Source organism: Anomaloglossus baeobatrachus, chromosome 2 (assembly GCF_048569485.1).
Source record: "Anomaloglossus baeobatrachus isolate aAnoBae1 chromosome 2, aAnoBae1.hap1, whole genome shotgun sequence".
Taxonomy (NCBI): domain Eukaryota; kingdom Metazoa; phylum Chordata; class Amphibia; order Anura; family Aromobatidae; genus Anomaloglossus; species Anomaloglossus baeobatrachus.
The window spans coordinates 347,059,323-347,082,206 of NC_134354.1; the positions used below are offsets into that span (position 1 = coordinate 347,059,323).

Genomic DNA, 22,884 nt, shown 5'->3' on the forward strand with positions numbered 1-22,884 from the left:
TCCTGTTTATTTGCGGAACTACTGACAAGATCATTTTTTCAATGTGTTCTGTGTAGGATCGGATGGCACATGGAATTGAAAGGACAGAGAAAGATGCTTGACCATGAAAGAGGCACTCACTCCAGAAATAACTTTTTTTTAAAAAAATATTATATAAATTTTATTTGTGTATCAAACATTAAAAAGGACATATACAGAATATAACAAAGTGCACATACGTTAAAAAACACCAAGACAGCATATAACCATATGAATGATAACCATTTTAATTTAAGTCAAAAGAATCTTCCTAAAGATAATAATTTATTCAGAATGGCATTGCCATAGAGATCCACAGGAATTAAGTTCAGATAATGTACAAGAGCCAAACAATTTTAAGGTCAAACATTAGCTAGATACCAAGACTCAAAGTAAAACAATCATAGCAAACCTGAGCAACCTAGTGACCAAATGGTCAAAACACCAACGCTCACTGCTTCATATAAATGCAATTCCTGCTATGGCAATTACTTATCTTATGATAAAGAAAGAGAACCTGTCCCAGATTCTTTTGACTTAAATTAAAATGGGTATCATATGCTGTCGTGGTGTTTTTTAACTTATGTGCACTTTGTTGTATTCTGTATATGTCCTTTTTAATGTTTGATACACAAATAAAATTTAGATCATATTTTTTAAAAAAAAAAGTGAGTGAGTGCCTTTTTCATAGTCAAGCGCCTTTCTCTGCCCTTTCAATTGCATGGTTTGCTTGACATGTGCACCCTCTTTAATGTTTGCTATATATTTTTTGGCTGTGCATTCTAAAGCTGTCTTCGGATGGCACATGGAAGCACTTCCGTGTGCATCAGTTCCTTAAAAAGAAAAAAAAACACATCGGATGCCGTATGTCCATTCCGTTATTATTGAACATGTCGTATTCTGTTCCGTAATTGCGAACCGTGAAACAATACAAGTCAATGGGTCCGCAAAATCCCCGGGAAGCCACATGGAAGTACTTCAGTGTGACTTCGATTGGTTGCCCCTGCAGTCTGTGTCCCGCTCCCGCGCCAGCTTCGCAGCTGCTCACACTGCAGTGTGTCAGCATCTGCACGCACAGCAGTACGACAGCTGCGGAGATGATGAGCGCCGACATCAAGAGGTTAGCAAAGTTCATTACCTGCTGTGATGAAGTTTGCTGCATTCCTGATGTCAGTGCTCGTCATTGACTTCCATGCCTGCTGCGCTCTCACATAAAGTCTCGCGGGCGGCCCGAGACTGTGAGTAGCGGTGACGTCACAAGCTGCCGTGATACTTTGCTTGTGAACACAACGGACATTTGAAGTCAGTGACAAGCGCTGATGTTAGGAGTGCAACGGCGTTCTTGACCCAGGTAATGCAACTAGTTAACCTCATGACGTCGGCACTCATCATGCCCTGCAATGACCTGGGCTGACCTATTGATGTTAGCTCAGGTCACTGCACTGCTCTCCCAGCCAATGGGCAACATTCTGTTCTTCCTTGACTGGTAGAGTGAGTATGGATCGTTGTGGAACCCCCTTATTGGATTAAGCTGGACCTGGACTTGATTTTTCTTTCCAATAAATTGGTGAAAGAGGGAATGTTTTGGGAAGTGTTTCTTCAAATAAAAATTTGTTTGTCGTCTATTTTTTGTTATTACTGACTTGGTTAGCAGTGTCGTGTATCTGACTCTGAGATCACAAACCTCTCGGCTTGATGCCAGGTGATATTACACAGCTGGTATCAGCCCCATATATTACCTCAATTGCCACCGCACAAGGGCAGTCGGGAAGAGCCGGGTAAAGTCCCCGGACTGTTGCATCTAATGGATGCGGCAATTCCAGGTGGTTGCTGGCTGATATTTTTAGGCTGGGGGCTCCCAATAACTTGGGTCTCCCCAGCCTTAGAATACCAGCCCCCAGCTGTGAGGCTTTATCTTGGCTGGGTATCAAAACCGAGAAAAGGGAGCAAGCACGATCTAAAAATGGCCTGCATCATATAAAGAGTGCAAATCCACAGATTTATTCCAACTGTACTATAATATAAAAATGAGATTTTTAGCAAATAATTGATCAATTCTTTGAGCCACCCCTGCCAACGTCACAGCTAATCTCAATAGGGGGGTCCTACTCTATATTATGTATGTCATGTGCCATGCGGCTTCCTAGATAAAATTAAAAGCAGAACCATAATGGAGCACACATACCTGTAACCTGTATATAGCCGCTTCCATGTTGCAATGGAGACAATTGTGGATAGAGGCCAGCCCAGGTCCCAGCATGTGGAGCAAGCTCTACACATACCATAACTATATCAGAACTGACCCTCCCAGTGCCAGGCAGCAACCATTGATAAAGGCAGACCAGATCCAAGTATGGTGCTTAATTAGTAATACCTGTGGAATGTATAGAGCTGTTATTATGTGTAGAGCTTGCTCCACATGCTAGGACCTGGGTTGCTCTTTATCCACAATTGCCTCTTTTGCAACATAGCAGTGGTTATATACAGGTTACAGGTATGTGTGCTCCATTATGGTTCTGCTTTTAACTTTATCTAGGAGGCAGCATGGCACATGAAATACATAATATAGAGTAGGACCCCCCTATTGAGATTTGCCGTGATGTTGGCAGGGGTGGCTCAAAGAATTGATCAATTATTTGCTAAAAATCTCATTTTGTATTATAGTACAATTGGAATAAATCTGTGAATTCGCACTTTTTATATGATGCATGCCATTTTCAGATCGTGCTGGCTCCCCTCTCTCTCTGGGTATCAAACCCGCACTCTGTTTTTTTCTTTAATTATTTAGTTTACTGTACGATATAGACCCGCAGACTGGGTCTGTGATTGGTTGCAGTCAGACAGCTGTCACTCAGCATGGCGGCGCGCCTGACTGCAGCCATTCACAGACGCTGGTGAGCGAGGGAAGCAGTGAATATGTTTGAGGAAGAACAAAGCGCTGCCACGGGAGCAGTGTGACAGCCGCCCCGGTGATTGGTGAGTATGTAGCACTTGCTCCTACCTCTTTGCGCCGGATTCTGTTCCCCATAGACTTTATATGGGGATGAGCATCTGGCCAGATACCGTGGACAGTATGTAATGCTCCTTCCGTTTTTTTTTTGGCGGTCCGCCAAAAAAGACGGAAGTCCCATGGATGGCACACGGGACGAATACGGAACGGAACGATTGTCACACAGATGCATTCATGGAAAAACAGGACCGTTTTTTGTGAACCGCAAAAACGGAACTGTCGTGTGAATGTAGACTAAGAAGGAGGTTCATGCTCCTTTACCCTCTAATGTGGCTAAATGACAACAATTCTGCAAAGATGAGTGGGCTAAAATTCCTCAAGAGCGTTGTAAAAGACTCATTGCCAGTTATTGCAAACGCTTGATTGCAGTTGTTGCTGCTAAGAGCGGCTCAACCAGTTATTAGGTTTAGGGGAAATCACTTTTTCACACAGGGCCCAGTAGGTTTAGATTTCTGTTTTTCCCTTAATAATAAAGACCTTCATTTATAAACTCTATTTTGTATGTACTTGTGTTATCTTTGTTTAATATTTAAATTTGTTTGGTGATCTGAAACCTTTAAGTGTGACAAACATGCAAAAAAAATACGAAATCATGAAGGGGCAAACACTTTTTCACACTGTACTCATATGGCTGATGTAGCCATCATCATGACCTTGAGAATACTACCTGCTGAGAACCCCACTGATGCAGAGAAAGAGGCTCTAAAATGCCCATTGGAATAACAGTGGCCACCCGTGCACTCTGTATTCATTCTAGAAACAGGTGAGGGACTCTTGGGGTCAACAATTAATATACAGTGTAACCTCGCTTAACGAGTAACCCAGTTAGCGAGTATATCGCTTAACGAGCAAAGCTTGTTGTAAATTTGTAACTCAGTTTAGGAGCAAGCTTTGCCGTACGAGCAAAATACTCACCGCACACACTTCCAGTTCCGTACATCCACCGCTCTAACCCGCTCTTACAGTCCGCACAAACACACACAAGCACAAACGCACACACACATATTATGCTCACCTTACCTTCCATTCCATCGCTGGCCTCATGAATCTTTTAGTTCGCCGCTACAGAATGCATATCGGGTAACCATCGCGACAAGGGAGGAGCTTCCGCTGTCAGCCACTACTCAAAGGCAGCGCGCTGGCCAATCAGAAGCAAGCGGCTCCTGTCTTTGACGTCAGCGCTCTGGCAGCGATGGTTACCCGATACACATCCTGTAATGGCGAACTGCAAGATCCAGGAGGCCGGTGATGGAATGGAAGGTAAGGATAATATGTATGTGTGCGTGTGTGTTTGTGCGTGTTTATACGTGTGTGGAATGGCACAATAGGGGACCAGGATGGGACATTTAAGAAGTTGTGGAACGGATTGTCTGCATTGCAATGATTTCCTATGGGAAATCTTGCTTTGCTGAACGAGAAACTTGGTTAATAAGCACACTCCCAGAACGGATTGTTCGCGTTAACCAAGGTTCCACTGCATTATCCTTTTAAATAGTGATAACGATTTCAAGTATACTTATTTTATGATTTACTTTTTTTTCCAGAAATCAACAGTGCGTGCAAAAAATAATAAACTTCTGAGTGCAAGAGTCATTTTTCTTACAGATATGTTTTCTCCCTATATCTGGCGTTTTAAAGTTTTAGAATCTTTACAATCATAGAAAAACATTACAACTAAGAGTTGAAAACTGTAGATTACATTTTACAGAGCAAAACTGAAGGGAGACTGAGGTGGTGGGGTGGAACAGATAGAAGGAAAGACTATCTGCTCAAGACTCTTCTGGAGAACCAGTTTGTCTGTTAAAGGAAACTCATCAGGTCAGAATTCCTTATCTAAGTGAACAGAGCAAGTGAGGGGTTATAATTACCATCCCAATTTATGTCAATATAATAGGTATTACTCAGCAGTGAAAGTGTAAAATAACATTATAATGGCACTGTCACCATTGTGCTCCAGTCCATGGGGTAGGAGCAGAACTTAACAGGTTCAACTGTTCACCAATCATGCTGGTGGGTGTGTACCCACTGTAACACAGCCCTGGATTACCCTTGAGGGTCGGGATAAGTGTCTACTGGGTCTTCAATAGAGCCTCTGATGGTGAGAATAGACAAGGCTACTGGTAGACTCAGGTACCACTCCAGGGCAGTCCACAGGACTGCAGCAGCTCACCAGAGAGTCAGAGGCGCAAGTATGAGGTACAGGAGGGTGAGACAGAGATTGTCCAAGGTTGGGGGAGGAAGCACAGCACAGGGTCTGGATACAAAACAGAGGTAGGTCAGGAGTGGAGTGATCAGACAGGATGGATAGGCATGCCGAGTTGTTAACAGGAGACAGAATATGGAGGAATGCTTAAACTAAAAACTAGTAGGCTAGGAACCACGTTTGGGCAAGGCGTAGTGGGAGGAACTGCTTAAAATAGAGCCTGCTCACATGGAATAGGTCAAGGAACCTAATCTTTGCAGAACAAAGCAGGGTAAAATTCCTGCAGAAACCGGACACACCCCCTAAGGCCGGAGGGAAGCCAAATGTAGAGCAGAAGCGGAAAGTGGCGTGACGCTGAGGAAGTATGTGAGTGGCTGCTGGGACATATGCCCACTGTTTAGTTGCTTGGGGTCTCATTCAGCACATTCACAGGCTGTGCATGACGTTAGTCCAGAGAGAACAGCAACATCTAGTCTTTTTTGATCATCAGTACTACCTTAGTAAGCTATACTAACGGTTGACTACTGAGCATATCATATCATTGAAAGCATCAAATATATATTTTTTTAAAACTTTTAATAAAAACAAGCACAAAATAAAGATCTTCATTTCATGATACCAAAAATGAATACACACACACACACAAACACACACACACACAAAAAACTTCTCAGAAAGGTTACATTTAAAACTTTCTCTTAGTTTAAATCTTTTCTTTTCTTAATGTCTTACCCACAATAGGTTAAAAAGCAGGTAGAATTCTACAAACAGATTAAGGGTCTGGAAAGAGGTATCAGTAAGGAGACCAGGGCATAGAAATTATCAACAAGAAAGAAGCTCAAAAATACCTTGTTTAAGAAATACACAACATAGTTCTTGGTGTCTTCTGACGTGAGACTTTGTGGGACAATTTCTTCATAGCTTGTTTCCTAGAAAATAAATAAGAGTTCCTGATTAACAAATATTTGTTCAAGAGGTTATCCATCTGTTAGATATATTATATACATTGCAATGCCATCAATTTCAGATCAGTACAGGTTTGACTACTACGAAGGTTCCTCTGAAAGTAGTGCCTTCTATTTATTTATGACTACGTGTGGGTGTCCGCCTGCAGAAAACATATATATGCGCAAAAATGGTACAAAACAGACCCCATGCTAACGTAGTGTGCTCCATTACAGTCAATGGCCCTGTCGGCGCATGCGTCTGAAACACGTTTTGCAGGGTGGGGGAGGGGCGGTTCAGATGGATGCCCCGACGGGACCAGTGAACGTAAGGCAAAACGCAGTGTGAAAGTAGCCTAACAGATGCCATCTGAGGGGCTGCCTACTAAAATAGTGTCTGACATACTGTAGATGCATGTACAAAACAGAGCGCTGAAAAAATTGCACCCACTGATGTCCAATGACGCTAGCTGAAAGTTTATGGAGACAATAGAGTGGATGATAGTACAGTTAGGCAGTGGGAGGTGAGTTTCAACAGTCATGGAAATGATGTGAAAGACCAGTTACGTTCTCAGCTCATCAGTATAAATTGATGGATTACAACCAGGGAACTGCATACAAAGCTTAATATTGGCATTAATGCATAAGAGAAGATGTTGGCAATGTTACTTTATCCCAAATGATATGCCATGTGGGTCCTCCAGAAGCTAGCACAGGAATACAAGAAGCATCGTATGCATGCATGCTCTGTGAGCGTGTCTATAGGTTAAAACCGCTCTGCAAAACTACCCGGAGTCCTTTTGCTAAATAACAAAAATTAGCATTAGATTAAAAAAACAATATTTAATGAACCATATGGCAGGTTAAAAAAAATTAAAAAATATGCAAAAAACTGCTCATGTCTGATCCACTATCGTCCTTTTTAAATGTGGATTGCAAAACTGGGCATCATGATGATCATTATCTACAACACCCTGGCTCTATAGGCCTTCTCAGTCTCCTAACCTCAATATCATCGTGCCACTTTGGGGATAACTCAAGCGTGCAGTTCATGCAAGAAAGCCCAGGAATTTACAGGAATTGGAGGCTTTTTGCCAAGAAGAATGGGCAGCTTTACATCTGAGAAAATAAAGAGCCTCATCCACAACTACCACAAAAGACGTCAAGCTGTCATTGATATTAGAGGGGGAATACACGGTATTAAGAATTGGGGTATGTGAACTTTTGATCAGGGTCATTTGGATGGTTTTGGTTGTCATTATGATTTGAAAAGAGAAAACCCAGTAGTTTGACAATCAATGGCTTCACCCAACCACTAACCATGAGTGAAAAAAAAAGATTTTGTGTTATGATTCATATTCTCTGAAAAAAAAGACCAAAAAAAGCAAAGAAAAAACTGCCGGGGTATGTAAACTTTTGAGCACAACTGTATATTTTTTTTATTCGTTTTATTTAACATATTACAAGGAACATGTACAAATCAAGGGTAGTTCTGTAGAGTATTTTTATAGCCTTAAAAAACTTATAAACTAATTGGCATGGCCCTCTCTGGCCGAAGAACACATCTGAACTGAGTAGGTGACAACAAGCCAAAAGCAGAATGCCAGAAGGATTATTTGAGTACTAGAAGGTGGCCCGATTCTACGCATCGGGTATTCTAGAATTTACGTATTGTGTAGTTCATGTATGATTTTTGTTATATATATATATAGATGTTGTTGTGTGTAGTTACCAAGTGTTTGTGTAGGGCGCTGTACATGTTCTGGGTGTGGCGGGGGGTGAGAGCGGTGTTGTATGTGTGTTGCGTTGTTTGTGGAGCGCTGTGTGTCTGTAGCGTTGTGTGTGTGTGTGTGTGTTGTGCGGTTTGTGTGTGTGTGGTGTGTTTTGGGGGGAGGTATGTTTTGAGCAATGTGTGTGTTGTGCGGTATGTGCGTATATTTGTGTGTGCTGCGGTGTTTGTGTGTTGGGTGTTGTGTGTGTGCAGCGTTGTCTGTGTGTGTGGGTGTCTGTGTAGGGCGTTGTTTGTGGTTCCCAGTGTGTGTGTGTTGTGCAGTGCGCGTGTGTGTGTGTGTGTGTTGGGGGGAGGTGTGCACCTTCCATCGTGCTCCATCCCCCATGCTGCGCACCCCCCATCGTGCTCCATCCCCCATGCAGCGCACTCCCCATCGTGCTGCATCCCCCATGCTGCGCACTCCCAAACGTGCTCCATCCGCCATGCTGCGCACTCCCAAACGTGGTCCATCCGCCATGCTGCGCACTCCCAAACGTGCTCCATCCGCCATACTGCGCACTCCCCATCGTGCTGCATCCCCCATGCTGCGCACTCCCAAACGTGCTCCATCCGCCATGCTGCGCACTCCCCATCGTGCTCTATCCGCCATGCTGCGCACTCCCAAACGTGCTCCATCCCCCATGCTGCGCACCCCCCATCGTGCTCCATCCCCCATGCAGCGCACTCCCCATCGTGCTGCATCCCCCATGCTGCGCATTCCCAAACGTGCTGCATCCGCCATGCTGCGCACTCCCAAACGTGGTCCATCCGCCATGCTGCGCACTCCCAAACGTGCTCCATCCGCCATACTGCGCACTCCCCATCGTGCTGCATCCCCCATGCTGCGCACTCCCAAACGTGCTCCATCCGCCATGCTGCGCACTCCCAAACGTGCTCCATCCGCCATGCTGCGCACCCCCCATCATGCTCCATCTGCCATGCTGCGCACTCCCAAACGTGCTCCACCCGCCATGCTGCGCACTCCCAAACGTGCTCCACCCGCCATGCTGCGCATTCCCAAACGTGCTCCTTCCGCCATGCTGCGCACTCCCAAACGTGCTCCATCCGCCATGCTGCGCACTCCCAAACGTGGTCCATCCGTTAAGCTGCACACTCCCAAACGTGCTCCATCCGCCATGCTGCGCACTCCCAAACGTGCTCCATCCGCCATACTGCGCACTCCTAAACGTGCTCCATCCGCCATACTGCGCACTCCCCATCGTGCACCATCCGGCATGCTGCGCATTCCCAAACGTGCTCCATCCGCCATGCTGCGCACTCCCAAACGTGCTCCATCCGTCATGCTGCGCACTCCCAAACGTGGTCCATCCGCCATGCTGCGCACTCCCAAACGTGGTCCATCCGCCATGCTGCGCACTCCCAAATGTGGTCCATCCGCTATGCTGCGCACTCCCAAACGTGGTCCATCCGCCATGCTGCGCACTCCCAAACGTGCTCCATCCGCCATGCTGCGCACTCCCAAACGTGCTCCATCCGCCATGCTGCGCACTCCCAAACGTGCTCCATCCGCCATGCTGCTCACTCCCAAACGTGGTCCATCCGCCATGCTGCGCACTGCCAAACGTGCTCCATCCTTCATGCTGCGCACTCCCAAACGTGGTCCATCCGCCATGCTGCGCACTCCCAAACGTGCTCCATCCCCCATGCTGCGCACTCCCCATCGTGCTCCATCCCCCATGCTGCGCACCCCCCATCGTGCTCCATTCCCCATGCTGCACCAGCATCAGCCTCTCTGCCCGCAGCATCAGCCTCTCTGCCCGCAGCATCAGCCTCTCTCCTTCTAGCCTCCCCCAGCATCAGCCTCTCTCCTTCTAGCCTCCCCCAGCATCAGCCTCTCTCCTTCCAGCCTCCTCCAGCATCAGCCTCCCTCTCCCAGCCTTCCCCAGGATCAGCCTCTCTCCTCCCAGCCTCCGTCCTCCCAGCCTTCCCCAGTATCAGCCTCTCTCCTTCCAGCCTCTCCCAGCATCACCCTCTCTCCTTCCAGCCTCCCTCAGCATCAGCCTCCCTCTCCCAGCCTTCCCCAGGATCAGCCTCTCTCCTCCCAGCCTCCGTCCTCCCAGCCTTCCCCAGCATCAGCTTTCCCCTCCCAGCCTCCCTCAGCATCAGCCTTCCCCAGCATCAGCCTCTCTCCTCCCAGCCTCAGCCTCTCTCCTTCCAGCCTTCCCCAGCATCAGCCTCTCTCCTCCCAGCCTCAGCCTCTCTCCTTCCAGCCTCCCTCAGCATCAGCCTCCCCTTCCCAGCCTTCCCCAGGTTCAGCCTCTCTCCTCCCAGCCTCCTTCAGCATTAGCCTTCCCCTCCCAGTCTCCCCCAGCATCAGCCTCCCCCTCCCAGCCTTCCCCAAGATCAGCCTCTCTGCTCCCAGCCTCCTCCAGCACGCCGTGCTCCTCTGCCGACACTCACCCACACCCGATCGCATACACTCACACACACAACCGATCGCATACACTCACCCACACCCGATCGCATACACTCACACACACCCGATCGCATACACTCACACACACCCGATCGCATACACTCACACACACAACCGATCGCATACACTCACAGACACCCGATCGCATACACTCACACACACCCGATCGCATACACTCACACACACCCGATCGCATACACTCACACACACCCGATCGCATACACTCACACACACAGACACTGACGAAATCGCACATACGCGCTGATACTCACAACATCCGGAGATATCACATGCTTCTGGCCATGTGATCCTCCGTCAGGTCCTGGAAGCTCACAGCACAGTATCGCCGCCGAGAAGCAAGCGATATCCCAGGATGTTGTGAGTATGTGGATGCGATGTGATGTGTGTGTGAGGTGTGTGTGAGGTGTGTGTGAGGGTGAGTGTGATCTGATGTGTGTATGTGTGTGTGTGTGCTGTTATGTGTCTGTATTTTCCGCCGCTGCAGGACCTTGATGTGTGGATGCGATGTGATGTGTGTGTGAGGTGTGTGTGAGAGTGAGTGGGAGCCGGTGTACACTGGTAACTATGATACACATCGGGTAACTAAGGGACCTTAGTTACCCGATGTGTATAATGGTTACCAGCTTTCACGGCCTCCGTCAAGATCCCAGCATCGCAAGGTTATGTCTGGCGCTGCTGGGATCCTGACGGAGCCGGTGTAGAAGCAAGCGATATCCCAGGATGTTGTGATGTGTGAGGTGTGTGTGAGGTGTGTGTGAGAGTGAGTGTGATGTGTGTGTGTACTCACCTGAGAATCGGAGCTCCATGTCAGTTGGGCCAGAGCGAGCGTGCATTGCGTGAGGGGGGCGGGGCCTGCAGAGAGCCGGGGCGAGAGGCCAATCCGTGTGGGGGGGCGGGGCCATGGCGAGCCCAGCGGCCAATCAGCTTTGTGTCACCGTAAGGACACAATGTCACCGGAAGGACACAATTTTGAAGCATGACAGACAGACAGACAGACAGACAGACAGACAGAATAAGGCAATTATATATATAGATTAATGCTGAATTTCTGTCCCATCATGCTGATGCTGAGAGAGAACAGACCATGTAAAGGAGAAAAAAACCCACAGAGAACATAACCACCAGATTATGCCACTGCAGTTCATAAGGGTCAGGCATTAGAGGGCCAATAACCCAAGGAGCCCAGACCATGTGGAATTTAGATGGATATCCTCTATTCCAAAATATAACTTTCTTATGTGCTATAGTTGTATTTACCAATATTTCCTACCTATTGCTTGTGGGAGTTCTGTCCGCCATCCAGTGGAGGGCAATTGAATTCAAGGCCAAGAATAAAGTTTCTCTAAAAAGATTCAGTTATTATGCTGCCATTGTTCTAACAACCCCACATTAGGTTCACATAACATAAGGATCAGCAATAGGGCGGACTGTAACCCAAAAACAACATTAACCAGGAGTCTACAGAGGAATAAGTCCATATCAAATGCCAGAAGTCAGCTAGTGGCACTGATGGCCATTTGCACAGGGGTCCAATCCATCTTGTGCAGATGAACAGAGGTCAGGTAGGCTAGATATTTTATATAAAGCTAAGTCAGTTTATTAATTACCGGCTGATAATCTGCTGATAAAAAAGTGATGGTATCAAAATCACAGCAAGCAGCCCAGTAAGTGATACACGCCTGGACGCAGGGTCTGTTTCTTCATCATGGTGCTTTCGGATTAGATGGCAAAAACATGTTTTCAGATTATTTTTTTTTGTAACAACGAACAACACTTCTGTTATTTATTGATGCTTCTACCTTACAAAAATACTCCTGTGGTATGAGCTGTTAATATGCCAAATTAAATTAACTGCAAATCCACAAATGCAAAATAATGGGGGAGGGGAGATGGAATTGTTCTAAGACGACAACATTTTATTATTGAATATTGTAATATTTGTTATCAGATAATAGTTCCAGCCTTATTAAAGGATATCTGTAATTGCTATGTAATCTGGAGACAGCATCCTGAAAGGGTTAACACACAAGATTCAGGAATGCCTCCCTTGTCAAGGTCTGTGGTGTTGTTTATTTCCAAAGCTTGTTTAAGAAGCAGGACCTTATCATTGGTGTGATTTGCTGGCTCTGCCATGTTGTCCGGCACACTCCTTCACAGTCAATGTACAATCTCTATAAAGAGCCTGGTGTAGGTGGGGACAGCTCTCTCAGCTCTGCTACATAGCTAAATCTAAAAACTCTTGATTGTGTCAAAATGGTTGCACCCAGTAATCTAAGTGATACATCATTAGATTCAGGATCCTTGCCTACATCGTGCTGCTCTCAGATGAGGTGGCAAAAACCTGCTGACAGATTCCCTTTAAGAAAAAGCCAAATATCAGCAATGCTCTCAGGAAACAGAAAGACATTCTATTCACTTCAAGTAATGTGTAGTCTATATTGTAACTCTGAACTGAGTTCTCAGGACTACATCCAGGATAATACTGTCAACCACCAAACTACTTCTTTGATGTGAAACTAATTAAAAGAAAAACAGTGACATACGAGTACTTTGGTTTCCAAATACCTCAGCAAACTGCGTGAAAGTCTCTAATGCATACTGTTTAACAATCCATGTTTTATCTGCAAGGAGCATTGAGAATAAGACTGCGACCTTTGACAGTATGGCAACCTGAAAATTAGGGAAAAAGAAAGGTCTCCAGAATCAAAATAGTCAATATAGCATAAATGACAAATCATAATATCATGCCGATGGTAACAAACGTATTGGTAAATGTGGAAACTTAAGAGAGGGGTTTTCCAGTGAAAACAAATTGTCCATATACCCATGGAATAAGTGACAACTTGTTGGTCAGTGGAGGTCTAGTACTGGGACTCTCCCCTATCAGCAGAACTAGGAATTTTCATCTTCACTATAATAGGGCAGCAATGGCTATGCTCAACCAGTACTCATTCATTTGGTTTGGGGCTGTTGAGTGCTTGCTCCGCTCTGTATTTTCTAGCAGACTCAGAGGATGACAGGAGCCGTGGTGGGGTTCTGACCTGCCGCATAAGGGTAAATTCACACAGTGCGTTTTTCGCGGCGTTTTTGCGCGTTTTTCGGGTGCGTTTTTGGCCTCAAAACTGCATGACTTTGCTTCCCCAGGAAAGTCTATGAGTTTTCATTTTTGCTGTCTGCACACAACTTTTTTTTTAAGCTGCGTTTTTGAGCTTAAAAAAAAAATGGACGTGTCAATTCTTTCCTGCGTTTTTCTGCGTTTTCCACCCATTCAATGCATTGGAAAAATGCAGGAAAACGCAGAGATCAAAAACGCAGCAAAACGCTGCCAAAAACGAACCAAATCGCGGCAAAAACGCATGCGTTTTTTGACGCTTTTTTTACGCAGATGCGTTTTTGTGCGTTTTTCGCGGCCAAAACCGCACAAAAACGCAGCGTCAAAAAAAACGCAGCGTGTGCACATAGTCTTATGTTGTAATGGGGTTTCTGACGATCAGTGCACTTTTCAGCGGTAGTAAACGATCAGCAAGTTATCACATATCCAGTGGATAGCTGATAACGTCTTTTAACCAGTCAACCCTTTTGATCTTTAACCTTGGACTAGTTTACTTCAATCACTGCTCAATGAGGATGAAGGCTAAAGTCATGTATCCCACTTGTGTAGGCATGATTTACTTCTGAGTGTGGGAAAGTAAAACGGGGTTGTTTTAGAAAAACAAATTGATGACTTACAGTGAAGGAAATAAGTATTTGATCCCTTGCTGATTGTGTAAGTTTGCCCACTGACAAAGACATGAACAGTCTATAATTTTAAGGGTAGGTTAATTTTAACAGTGAGAGATAGAATATCAAAAATAAAGTCCAGAAAATCACATTGTATAAATTATATACATTTATTTGCATTTTGCAGAGAGAGAAAAAAAGTATTTGATCCCTCAAGACTTAATACTTGGTGGCAAAACCCTTTTTGGTAAGCACAGTAGTCAGACTTTTTTGTAGTTGATGATGAGGTTTGCGCACATCTCAGGAGGAATTTTGGTCCATTCCTCTTTGCAGATGATCTCTAAATCATTAAGATTTTGAGGCTGTCGCTTGGCAACTCGGAGCTTCAGCTCCCTCCATAAGTTTTCTATGGGATTAAGGTCTGGAGACTGGCTAGGCCACTCCATCACCTTAATGTGCTTCTTTTTGAGCCACTCTTTTGTTGCCGCCTTGGCTGTACGTTGTGGATCATTGTTGTGCTGGAAGACGCAGCCACTATCTATTTTTAATGTTGTGGCAAGGGAAGGAGGTTGTCACTCAGGATTTTATGGTACATGGCTCCATCCATTGTCCCATTGATGTGGTGAAGTAGTCCTGTGCCCTTAGCAGAGAAACACCTCCAAAACACAATGTTTCCACCTCCATGCTTAACAGTGGGGACGATGTTCTTTGAGCCATAGGCAGCATTTCTCTTCCTCCAAACACGGCAAGTTGAGTTAAGGCCAAAGAGCTCAATTTTTGTCTCATCTGACCACAGCACCTTCTCCCAATCACTCTAAGAATCATCCAGGTGTTCATTGGCAAACTTCAGATGGGCCTGCACATGTGCCTTCTTTAGCAGTGGGACTTTGGGGGGCACTGCAGGATTTTAAGCCATTACGGCGTAATGTGTTACCAATGGTTTTCTTGGTGACAGCTGTTTGAGATCATTAACAAGTTCTCCCCTGTGTAGTTTTAGGCTGATCTCTCACTTTCCTTATGATCTTGGATGCCTCACGAGGTAAAATTTTGTATGGAGCCCCAGATTGGGGTCGATTGACAGTCATTTTGTATTTCTTCCGTTTTTTTACTATTACATCAACAGTTGTCTCCTTCTCACCCAGCGTCTTGCTTATGGTTTTGTAGCCCATTCCAGCTTTGTGCAGGTCTATGATCTTGTCCCTGACATTCTTAGAAAGCTCTGTGGTCTTGCCCATGTTGTAGAGGTTAAAGTCTGATTAATTTAGTCTGTGGACAGGAGTCTTTTATACAGATAACGAGTTGATTAGGAGCATCTAACTGGTCTGTATGAGCCAGAACTCTTAATAGTTGGTAGAGGATTAAATACTTATTACTCTCTGCAAAGTGCAAATACATTTATAGAATTTATACAATGTGATCTTCTGGATTTTATTTTGGATATTGTATCTCTCACTGCTAAAATTAACCTACCTTTAAAATTATAGGCTGTTCAGGTCTTTGTCAGTGGTCCAAATTACAAAATCAGCAAGGGATTAAAATACTTATTTCCTTCACTGTATACCAGGGATATTTCACAATATTAGACTGGTGGGGTCCAGTAACCCCCCACCTTCCTTCCCTCCGCCCCCGGAACAGCCAGCCTATGGGCTGGTCATGAGTATCTTAGCTACAGAAAATGTATTTAAACTTTGGAAAATCAATAGTGGCCATCTCAAATTTGACTGTAATAAATTATTGAACTAATAAGTCAAATAACGTGAGATTAGATCGAGTATCAGGCCAAGGACTTCATTGCAACTTATTTTTGTGAGCAATAGAATCTAGCATCCAGATATAAGAAAGCTGGCCTTGACCTTTTTATTTTTATTTATAAAAACTTAGGCATTTTTTATTCTATTTTGACCATTTTCAGCTACTGTATTGTTTCCAAGACCATCACCATGCAATAATGCTAGAGCTTTCGCCAGGTGTTAGGGGTACTTTGCACGCTGCGACATCGCTAGCCGATGATAGCGATGCCGAGCGCGATAGTACCAGCCCCCGTCGCACATGCGATATCTTGTGATAGCTGCCGTAGCGAACATTATCGCTATGGCAGCTTCACACACACTTACCTGCCCTCGCTCTGGCCGACAACCCGCCTCCTTCCTAAGGAGGCGGGTCATGTGGCATCACAGTGACGTCACACGGCAGGCGGCCAATAGAAGCAGAAGTGCGGATGTGAGCGGGACGTAAACATCCTGCACACCTCCTTCCTTCCACATTGGCGGCGGAGGCAGGTAAGGAGATGTTCATCGCTCCTGCGGCTTCACACACAGCGATGTGTGCTGCCGCAGGAACGAGGAACAACATCGTATCTCCTATTGGTGCGACATTATTGAAATGAACGACGTGACACAGATCAGCGAATTTTCACGCTTCTGTGCTCGTTCATCGACGCACCTAGGATTTACACGTTGCGATGTCGCTACCGGCGCCGGATGTGCGTCACTTTCGATTTGACCCCGACGATATCGCAGTAGCGATGTCGCAACGTGCAAAGTACCCCTTAGAGTTCAGTCCCCAGTTGTGGCTTGTATGCCAGCCTTGATGAAGTGTGAGAGACGCACCTCTAAGTGTATGTGGCGCATCTCTGATACTGTGATACTGTGCCCTACCCAGAGAAATGTACTATAGTCGGGGCCTGGAGAACTTTTCTGCTGTAATTTACTGCACTTTTGTGACACAAATGATGATGAATTTGCCAATTATGCCTTCTCCCAGCTGAGCTACGGCCACTTTTCAAACCACTGCTGGAGCTGGCCAAGACTAACGGAAAAATGGCCAAATGCAGCCATATGTTTGTGCATCTTCGAGGTATGCAAAACTTTTGGCGATCTTTCAGTTTGATGAATCGGGCAAAGAGTTGCATCAATGAAATTTTGATGTTGAAGCTACCTGGATTTCCTGGGGTATAATAATTCTTCCAAGAAGTAGTAAAAAATCTAAAACCGCCAATTTCACATGTGATGGGGATTCCTCTTGACACAAGGATGAAATCAATGAAACAACCTTAAAAATAACAAAATAAATTACTATGACAACAATATGTGGATATGTCATTTATCACATAGAACGGCATTTATCCATTTAGTATCAGAACAGTTTAGGAAGCCATATTTTATAAGACTTCAGAGTAAAAGTAGGGACTACATGGCATAACCCGGTCAGCTAACAGGCTTGCCATTGAGTGTGATTTACCAGGGCCATATTTTAGGTCACGGCTGTCATGTGCAAGAGCTTATCAAGCAGTGACATCGATGGCCAATATTGCATCTCTTTATGTTTCAGCTAGAAGTCAGACAAGAAGTAATGTTTTATTCACGGGCAGATCCATGGGATAAATTACAAGAGGGCATACCTGTGTTAGTAAGGGTGCTTCTGCCTTTGTTATAATACAGCTAAACAAATCCAAATAACGGCAAATCGTTTCTAGCAAGGAAGGTTGTCCAGCAATCTATGAAAATAGTAAAATGTTATTCAAATGCTACAACCTGATAAATGTTCTTTTACATGCATCTACCTCCACATAAAAGGGGTTAAAGGGAAGCTGTCACTTGGAAAAATATTATTAACCTGTAGATATGGGGTTAATCTGCAGTTTAATAGAATTCTGAACCTGCCCGGCACCTGGACATGAAACCCTGCTGCATGGAGCAAAATAATTTTTTGGGTTTCAGTCACGGGGGTGGCGCAGGTACGGTTTCAGTCACAGCTCTGTGTCTGCAGAGCGGTGACTGTAACTGCTCCTGCACTGATTGACAGCCACTCAGCATTAGTGGAAGCTGTTAGTCAGAGTGGGGGGCCGTTACAGTCACCGCTCTCCATATACAGAGCGGCGGCTGAACCTGCGCCAGCGCCACCCAGGTAATTGAAACTCGAACGCTGCTGGGAGGATTCAAGTTAATTTCCTCACAGCAGTGGAGTTTATTGTACAGGTGCAGGGCAAGTTCAGAATGCTATTAACCTGAAGATTAACCCCATATCTGCACGTAAATAGTGTTTCTTGAAAATAAAGCAGTTTATTTGTGTGCAAAGTTTGATAAATATATTGTGGTGCTGTATAGTGGTCATTCTTGCGATGTCTGTGGGGTGGGGTAGCACAGAGGAATATGCATTTCCTTGGGAGCATGGATGCAGTGGGTGTCGTGATGGCAGCGGTATTGACACCCAGTAGAGCAAGGACACACCAAGAGGTCACCATGACAAGGCACTGGACTAAGAACCTCATGTTCAGATTAGAAAACTGTGCCTAGCCTTAGTAAATCAAGGTAAAATATTTGGATGTGTGGCACAGGTTCCCTCTTGTATTGTAGAATAAAATAATCTGTCTTTACTTTTTTGCTTGGTAACAAGCACTCCAAACGTTTGCAAATGTTTTTGATTATCAGCAGAATACTGCAAAAATCTTGCCTGTTTATCAGTTTGTTGCTAGAGACCACAAGGAAAGGGGAGTTTTTGAGATTAGTTCTCTTGCTTCTATATACCATAGTGACCATTATTGATGTGATGTGTGTCTGTTGAGTTCTGGGGGCTTTTCCTGGTAGCATGGGTGCTGTTGGGGTCCTGGGTCTCTCTCCCAGCGGGTACGGTGTCGCAGCAGCAGTGGTCTCCATGCAGAGTTGCACCTAATAGAGTATCGACCCACTAAGATGTGACAATGTGCTTATACACTTTGACCAAAATGTTAACTAACAACCTCATATTCAGTTTTGAAAAATGTTCTTAGCTGCAGAAGATTAATGTATATTATGTGGATGTGTGTTCCAGGTCCCGTTTTTAATGATTGCCCTTATATCTTTATCTCTTAAGGCGGCGTTACACGCAACGATTTATTGTGCGATCGCACCCGCCCCCATCGTTTGTGCGTCACGGGCAATTCATTGCCCGTGTTGCACAAAGTCGTTAAACCCCTGTCACACATACTTACCTGCCTAATGACATCGCTGTGGGCGGCAAACATCCTCTTCCTGAAGGGGGAGGGACGTTCGGCGTCACAGCGACGTCACACAGCGGGCGCCCAATAGAAGCGGAGGGGCGGAACATCCCGCCCACCTCCTTCCTTCCGCATTGCCGGCGGGACGCAGGTAAGTTGTTGTTAGTCGTTCCCGGGGTGTCACACGTAGCGATGTGTGCTGCCACGGGAACGACGAACAACCGGCGCGCAGAAGGAGGAACGACATTATGAAAATGAACGACGTGTCAACGAGCAACGATAAGGTGAGTATTTTTGCTCGTTAACAGTCGTTCGGAGGTGTCACACGGTACGACATCTCTAACGATGGGGAAGTGCATCACGAATTCCGTGACCCCGACGACATATCGCACGATATATTGTACCGTGTAACGCCGCCTTTACTCCTTCAGCCTCAAGTTTTTGGACATGACATCTAATTTACGGACATCTGATGATTCAACATGTGTGTATAAAATCAATGTCAATATCTTAATAGAAAGGACGAACAGTTATAGCTCTAACTAATTCCGTAGTAATATCCTGAATAATAAATGAATTACACCAACAGTCCTCACCTGCTTCACGCTAAGAAGTGACCCCAGCTGGAAAATAATGGCCATCACATCACATTGCTGTTGAGAGTTTAGGTTTCTTTCATAGGAATGGCATGCTGTCAACATGACTGAAAGTGACACATTCTGTGAATAGAAGGATGTGGTGAACCATAACTCACTAAATACACTCACAATTGTCTGAAAAGCAGTAAGAAAGCTCTCTGTCGGTGGGAAGATTGTCCAGTAGACATTGTTATGTACGCTTCAATCAGCCGCAATTAGAGAATCAATATATTGCATAGCGTATATTACATTGTATTTAAGGTATGATATTAATGCAAAGCGGTGTCCACATCAAATGACAAGACAGCAGGGACAATTATTGCTGGGCATTACGGTACATCAGCAAGCGAAAGCAGCATTTCATTGCAGTGACCAGTTGCTGAGGACATCATTATGGAGGATACCTGTAGGATTTTTTCAATGATCATAAGAAAACCAGCAATTGATAAGGAAATGAGGGGTGATAATAGTAAGAATTAAACAAAGTTGCTACTATTTGAATTTGTATCAAGGAAGAGGAACAATTACTAAGACGGGGGAAGAGCCTATATTTATTATGGCAGGGGTCTGTCCAAGTAAAGCTGGTGTCACACATAACGACGACGACAACGACGTCGCTGCTACGTCACCATTTTCTGTGACGTTGCAGCGACGTCCCGTCGCTGTCGCTGTGTGTGACATCCAGCAACGACCTGGCCCCTGCTGTGAGGTCGCCGGTCGTTGCTGAATGTCCAGCTTCATTTTTTGGTCGTCACTCTCCCGCTGTGACACACACATCGCTGTGTGTGACAGCGAGAGAGCGACGAAATGAAGCGATCAGGAGCCGGCACTGGCAGCTGCGGTAAGCTGTAACCAGCGTAAACATCGGGTAACCAAGGGAAGACCTTTCCCTGGTTACCCGATGTTTACGCTGGTTACCAGCCTCCGCTCTTGCTGCCAGTGCCGGCTCCTGCACTGTGACATGTGGCTGCAGTACGCATCGGGTAATTAACCCGATGTATACTGTAGCAAGGAGAGCAAGGAGCCAGCGCTAAGCAGTGCGCGCGGCTCCCTGCTCTCTGCACTGTGACATGTAGCTGCAGCACACATCGGGTTAATTAACCCGATGTGTGCTGCAGGAGAGCAAGGAGCCAGCGCTAAGCGCGGCTCCCTGCTCTCTGCACTGTGACATGTAGCTGCAGCACACATCGGGTTAATTAACCCGATGTGTGCTGCAGGAGAGCAAGGAGCCAGCGCTAAGCGCGGCTCCCTGCTCTCTGAACTGTGACATGTAGCTGCAGCACACATCGGGTTAATTAACCCGATGTGTGCTGCAGGAGAGCAAGGAGCCAGCGCTAAGCGCGGCTCCCTGCTCTCTGAACATGTAGCACAGCGACCTTATGATCGCTGCTTCTGCTGTGTTTGACAGCTAAGCAGCGATCATAACAGCGACTTACAAGGTCGCTGTTACGTCACCGAAAATGGTGACGTAACAGCGACGTCGTTGTCGCTGTCGTTTAGTGTGACACCAGCTTAAACATTTTAGTTGCCCTGTAGAATTTTAATGCAGCGTTACTGTGTATGTTAACTTACTGGGTATGTTACTTACAATGTTTATAGAGTGGTTACACAAAGCCAGTGAAGAATATGGAGCAGGGGGGCACACAATAACTTACTAGCTGTTGTATGTCCTCGAGTGTGAACTTGCTCCTAAGTGATTTTCTGCACTGGGACAATGCTGCTGTGAACAGGCCAGATTCAACCTGAAGTCTCAAAGCACTTGGTAGGGATGACAGGGAAACATGCTGCCACAACGATACATTTTCTTCTTGTGCTGGAGGAAACCTTTTGATAAACTCCACCTACAATTAAAAAAATGGCAACTTTAGGATCTTACTTATTAATACCCCAAAAGGTTCTAGATAAGGCTGCTTTCACACTGCGTTCCTCTCCCCGTTCAGTGGTGGTGTCGGGGCTTCCGTCCAAACCCCCAGCACAACAGGTTTTCGGACGTATACGCAGACAGGGCTATTGACTATAATTGTGCAGTCTGAGCCACTGTGCGCTCTATTTTCGGGAGTATACGCCTAATGGAGGCGGACACCCAGGCAACTGTTTTCAATACTTGATTGTGCACACACCTCTATCCGGACGTGGTCGTTATAATTTAACTCTTGAAAAGAAAAGGTAGCTGTATAATAGAGACTAATGCGCTAAGTACTCTAGCGTTAAAGGGGTTGTACAGTCTTCTGATAACTGACTCAAGTCACTGTATGTGACGAAAGCGAGCAGTCACATGACTACAATTATGCAATTTCAAAACATCCAGCCACGTTCAGACTAGATGTGCGCCTCCTCTCTCAATTCCCTTGCATTAAGTGAGGCCACACAAGTCTAGTCGGCACATGAAATATCTGAGGTAGTAAGAAGATGGTGGTTTTGCTTGTGGCACAGTCTTTATTGTTGCCCTGAAACTATAGATGATTATAATTTCCTCAATTTTGCAGCGATAAGAAAAAAATCACCAGAGCTAGTATGTAGAATTCCTATTCATTTTTTTAGTACAGATGGAAAGCTACCACTTGTGGACAGTGTAACTCAGTAACCACTTAGAGCACACATGCATCTATAACAGTGACTGGACACAGCTATACATGCTCAGCGCCAACTCCAGCCATTGCTGTTGGGAGTATGAGATGACATGGAAAAACCGCCATTCAAAAGGAGTGGTGTGAGCCCTATTTGACATCTATGCAATATCTTCTAAATATACAATACATCTATTTTATACCACCCGTTTAAGTATGTGACCATGCATTGATTTCAAAAGCTGCTACATGTTGTGACTAAATTATAAAATACTTCTGTCCCTTTCTGGAGAAACACATACAGTAAGTATATCACAAAACTAAGTACATACCTAACATTTCATACATTTGTTAACATATTTTCTCGGGTCAATACTGTAGATATGACACTTTGATACAATGTAATGTAGTCAGTGTACAGCTTGTATAACAGTGTAAGTTTGGTGCCCTCTTTCAACTGCTGACAATAGCGTGAGTACACCCTAAGTGAAAATAGCCAAATTGTGCCCAAAGTGTCAATATTTTGTGGCCACCATTATTTTCACACACTGCCTTAACTCTCTTTGGCATGGAGTTCACT

The 22,884-nt window shown here is 45.3% G+C and overlaps 1 protein-coding gene across 3 annotated transcripts in view; it reads right to left on the minus strand.

The window, feature by feature from the left end:
• The window catches only part of FIRRM (FIGNL1 interacting regulator of recombination and mitosis), a 229,243-nt gene that overhangs the window by 8,972 nt on the left and 197,387 nt on the right, over nt 1-22,884 (minus strand). For all 3 annotated transcript variants that reach the window (XM_075335974.1, XM_075335975.1, XM_075335976.1), the window contains 6 exons: nt 21,393-21,578; nt 19,696-19,818; nt 17,525-17,620; nt 17,062-17,175; nt 12,970-13,074; nt 6,080-6,160 (listed from right to left, as the gene is read on the minus strand). In XM_075335974.1, coding sequence (XP_075192089.1) covers nt 6,080-6,160; nt 12,970-13,074; nt 17,062-17,175; nt 17,525-17,620; nt 19,696-19,818; nt 21,393-21,578 — 705 coding nt within the window. The remainder of the gene's footprint in view (nt 1-6,079; nt 6,161-12,969; nt 13,075-17,061; nt 17,176-17,524; nt 17,621-19,695; nt 19,819-21,392; nt 21,579-22,884) is intronic.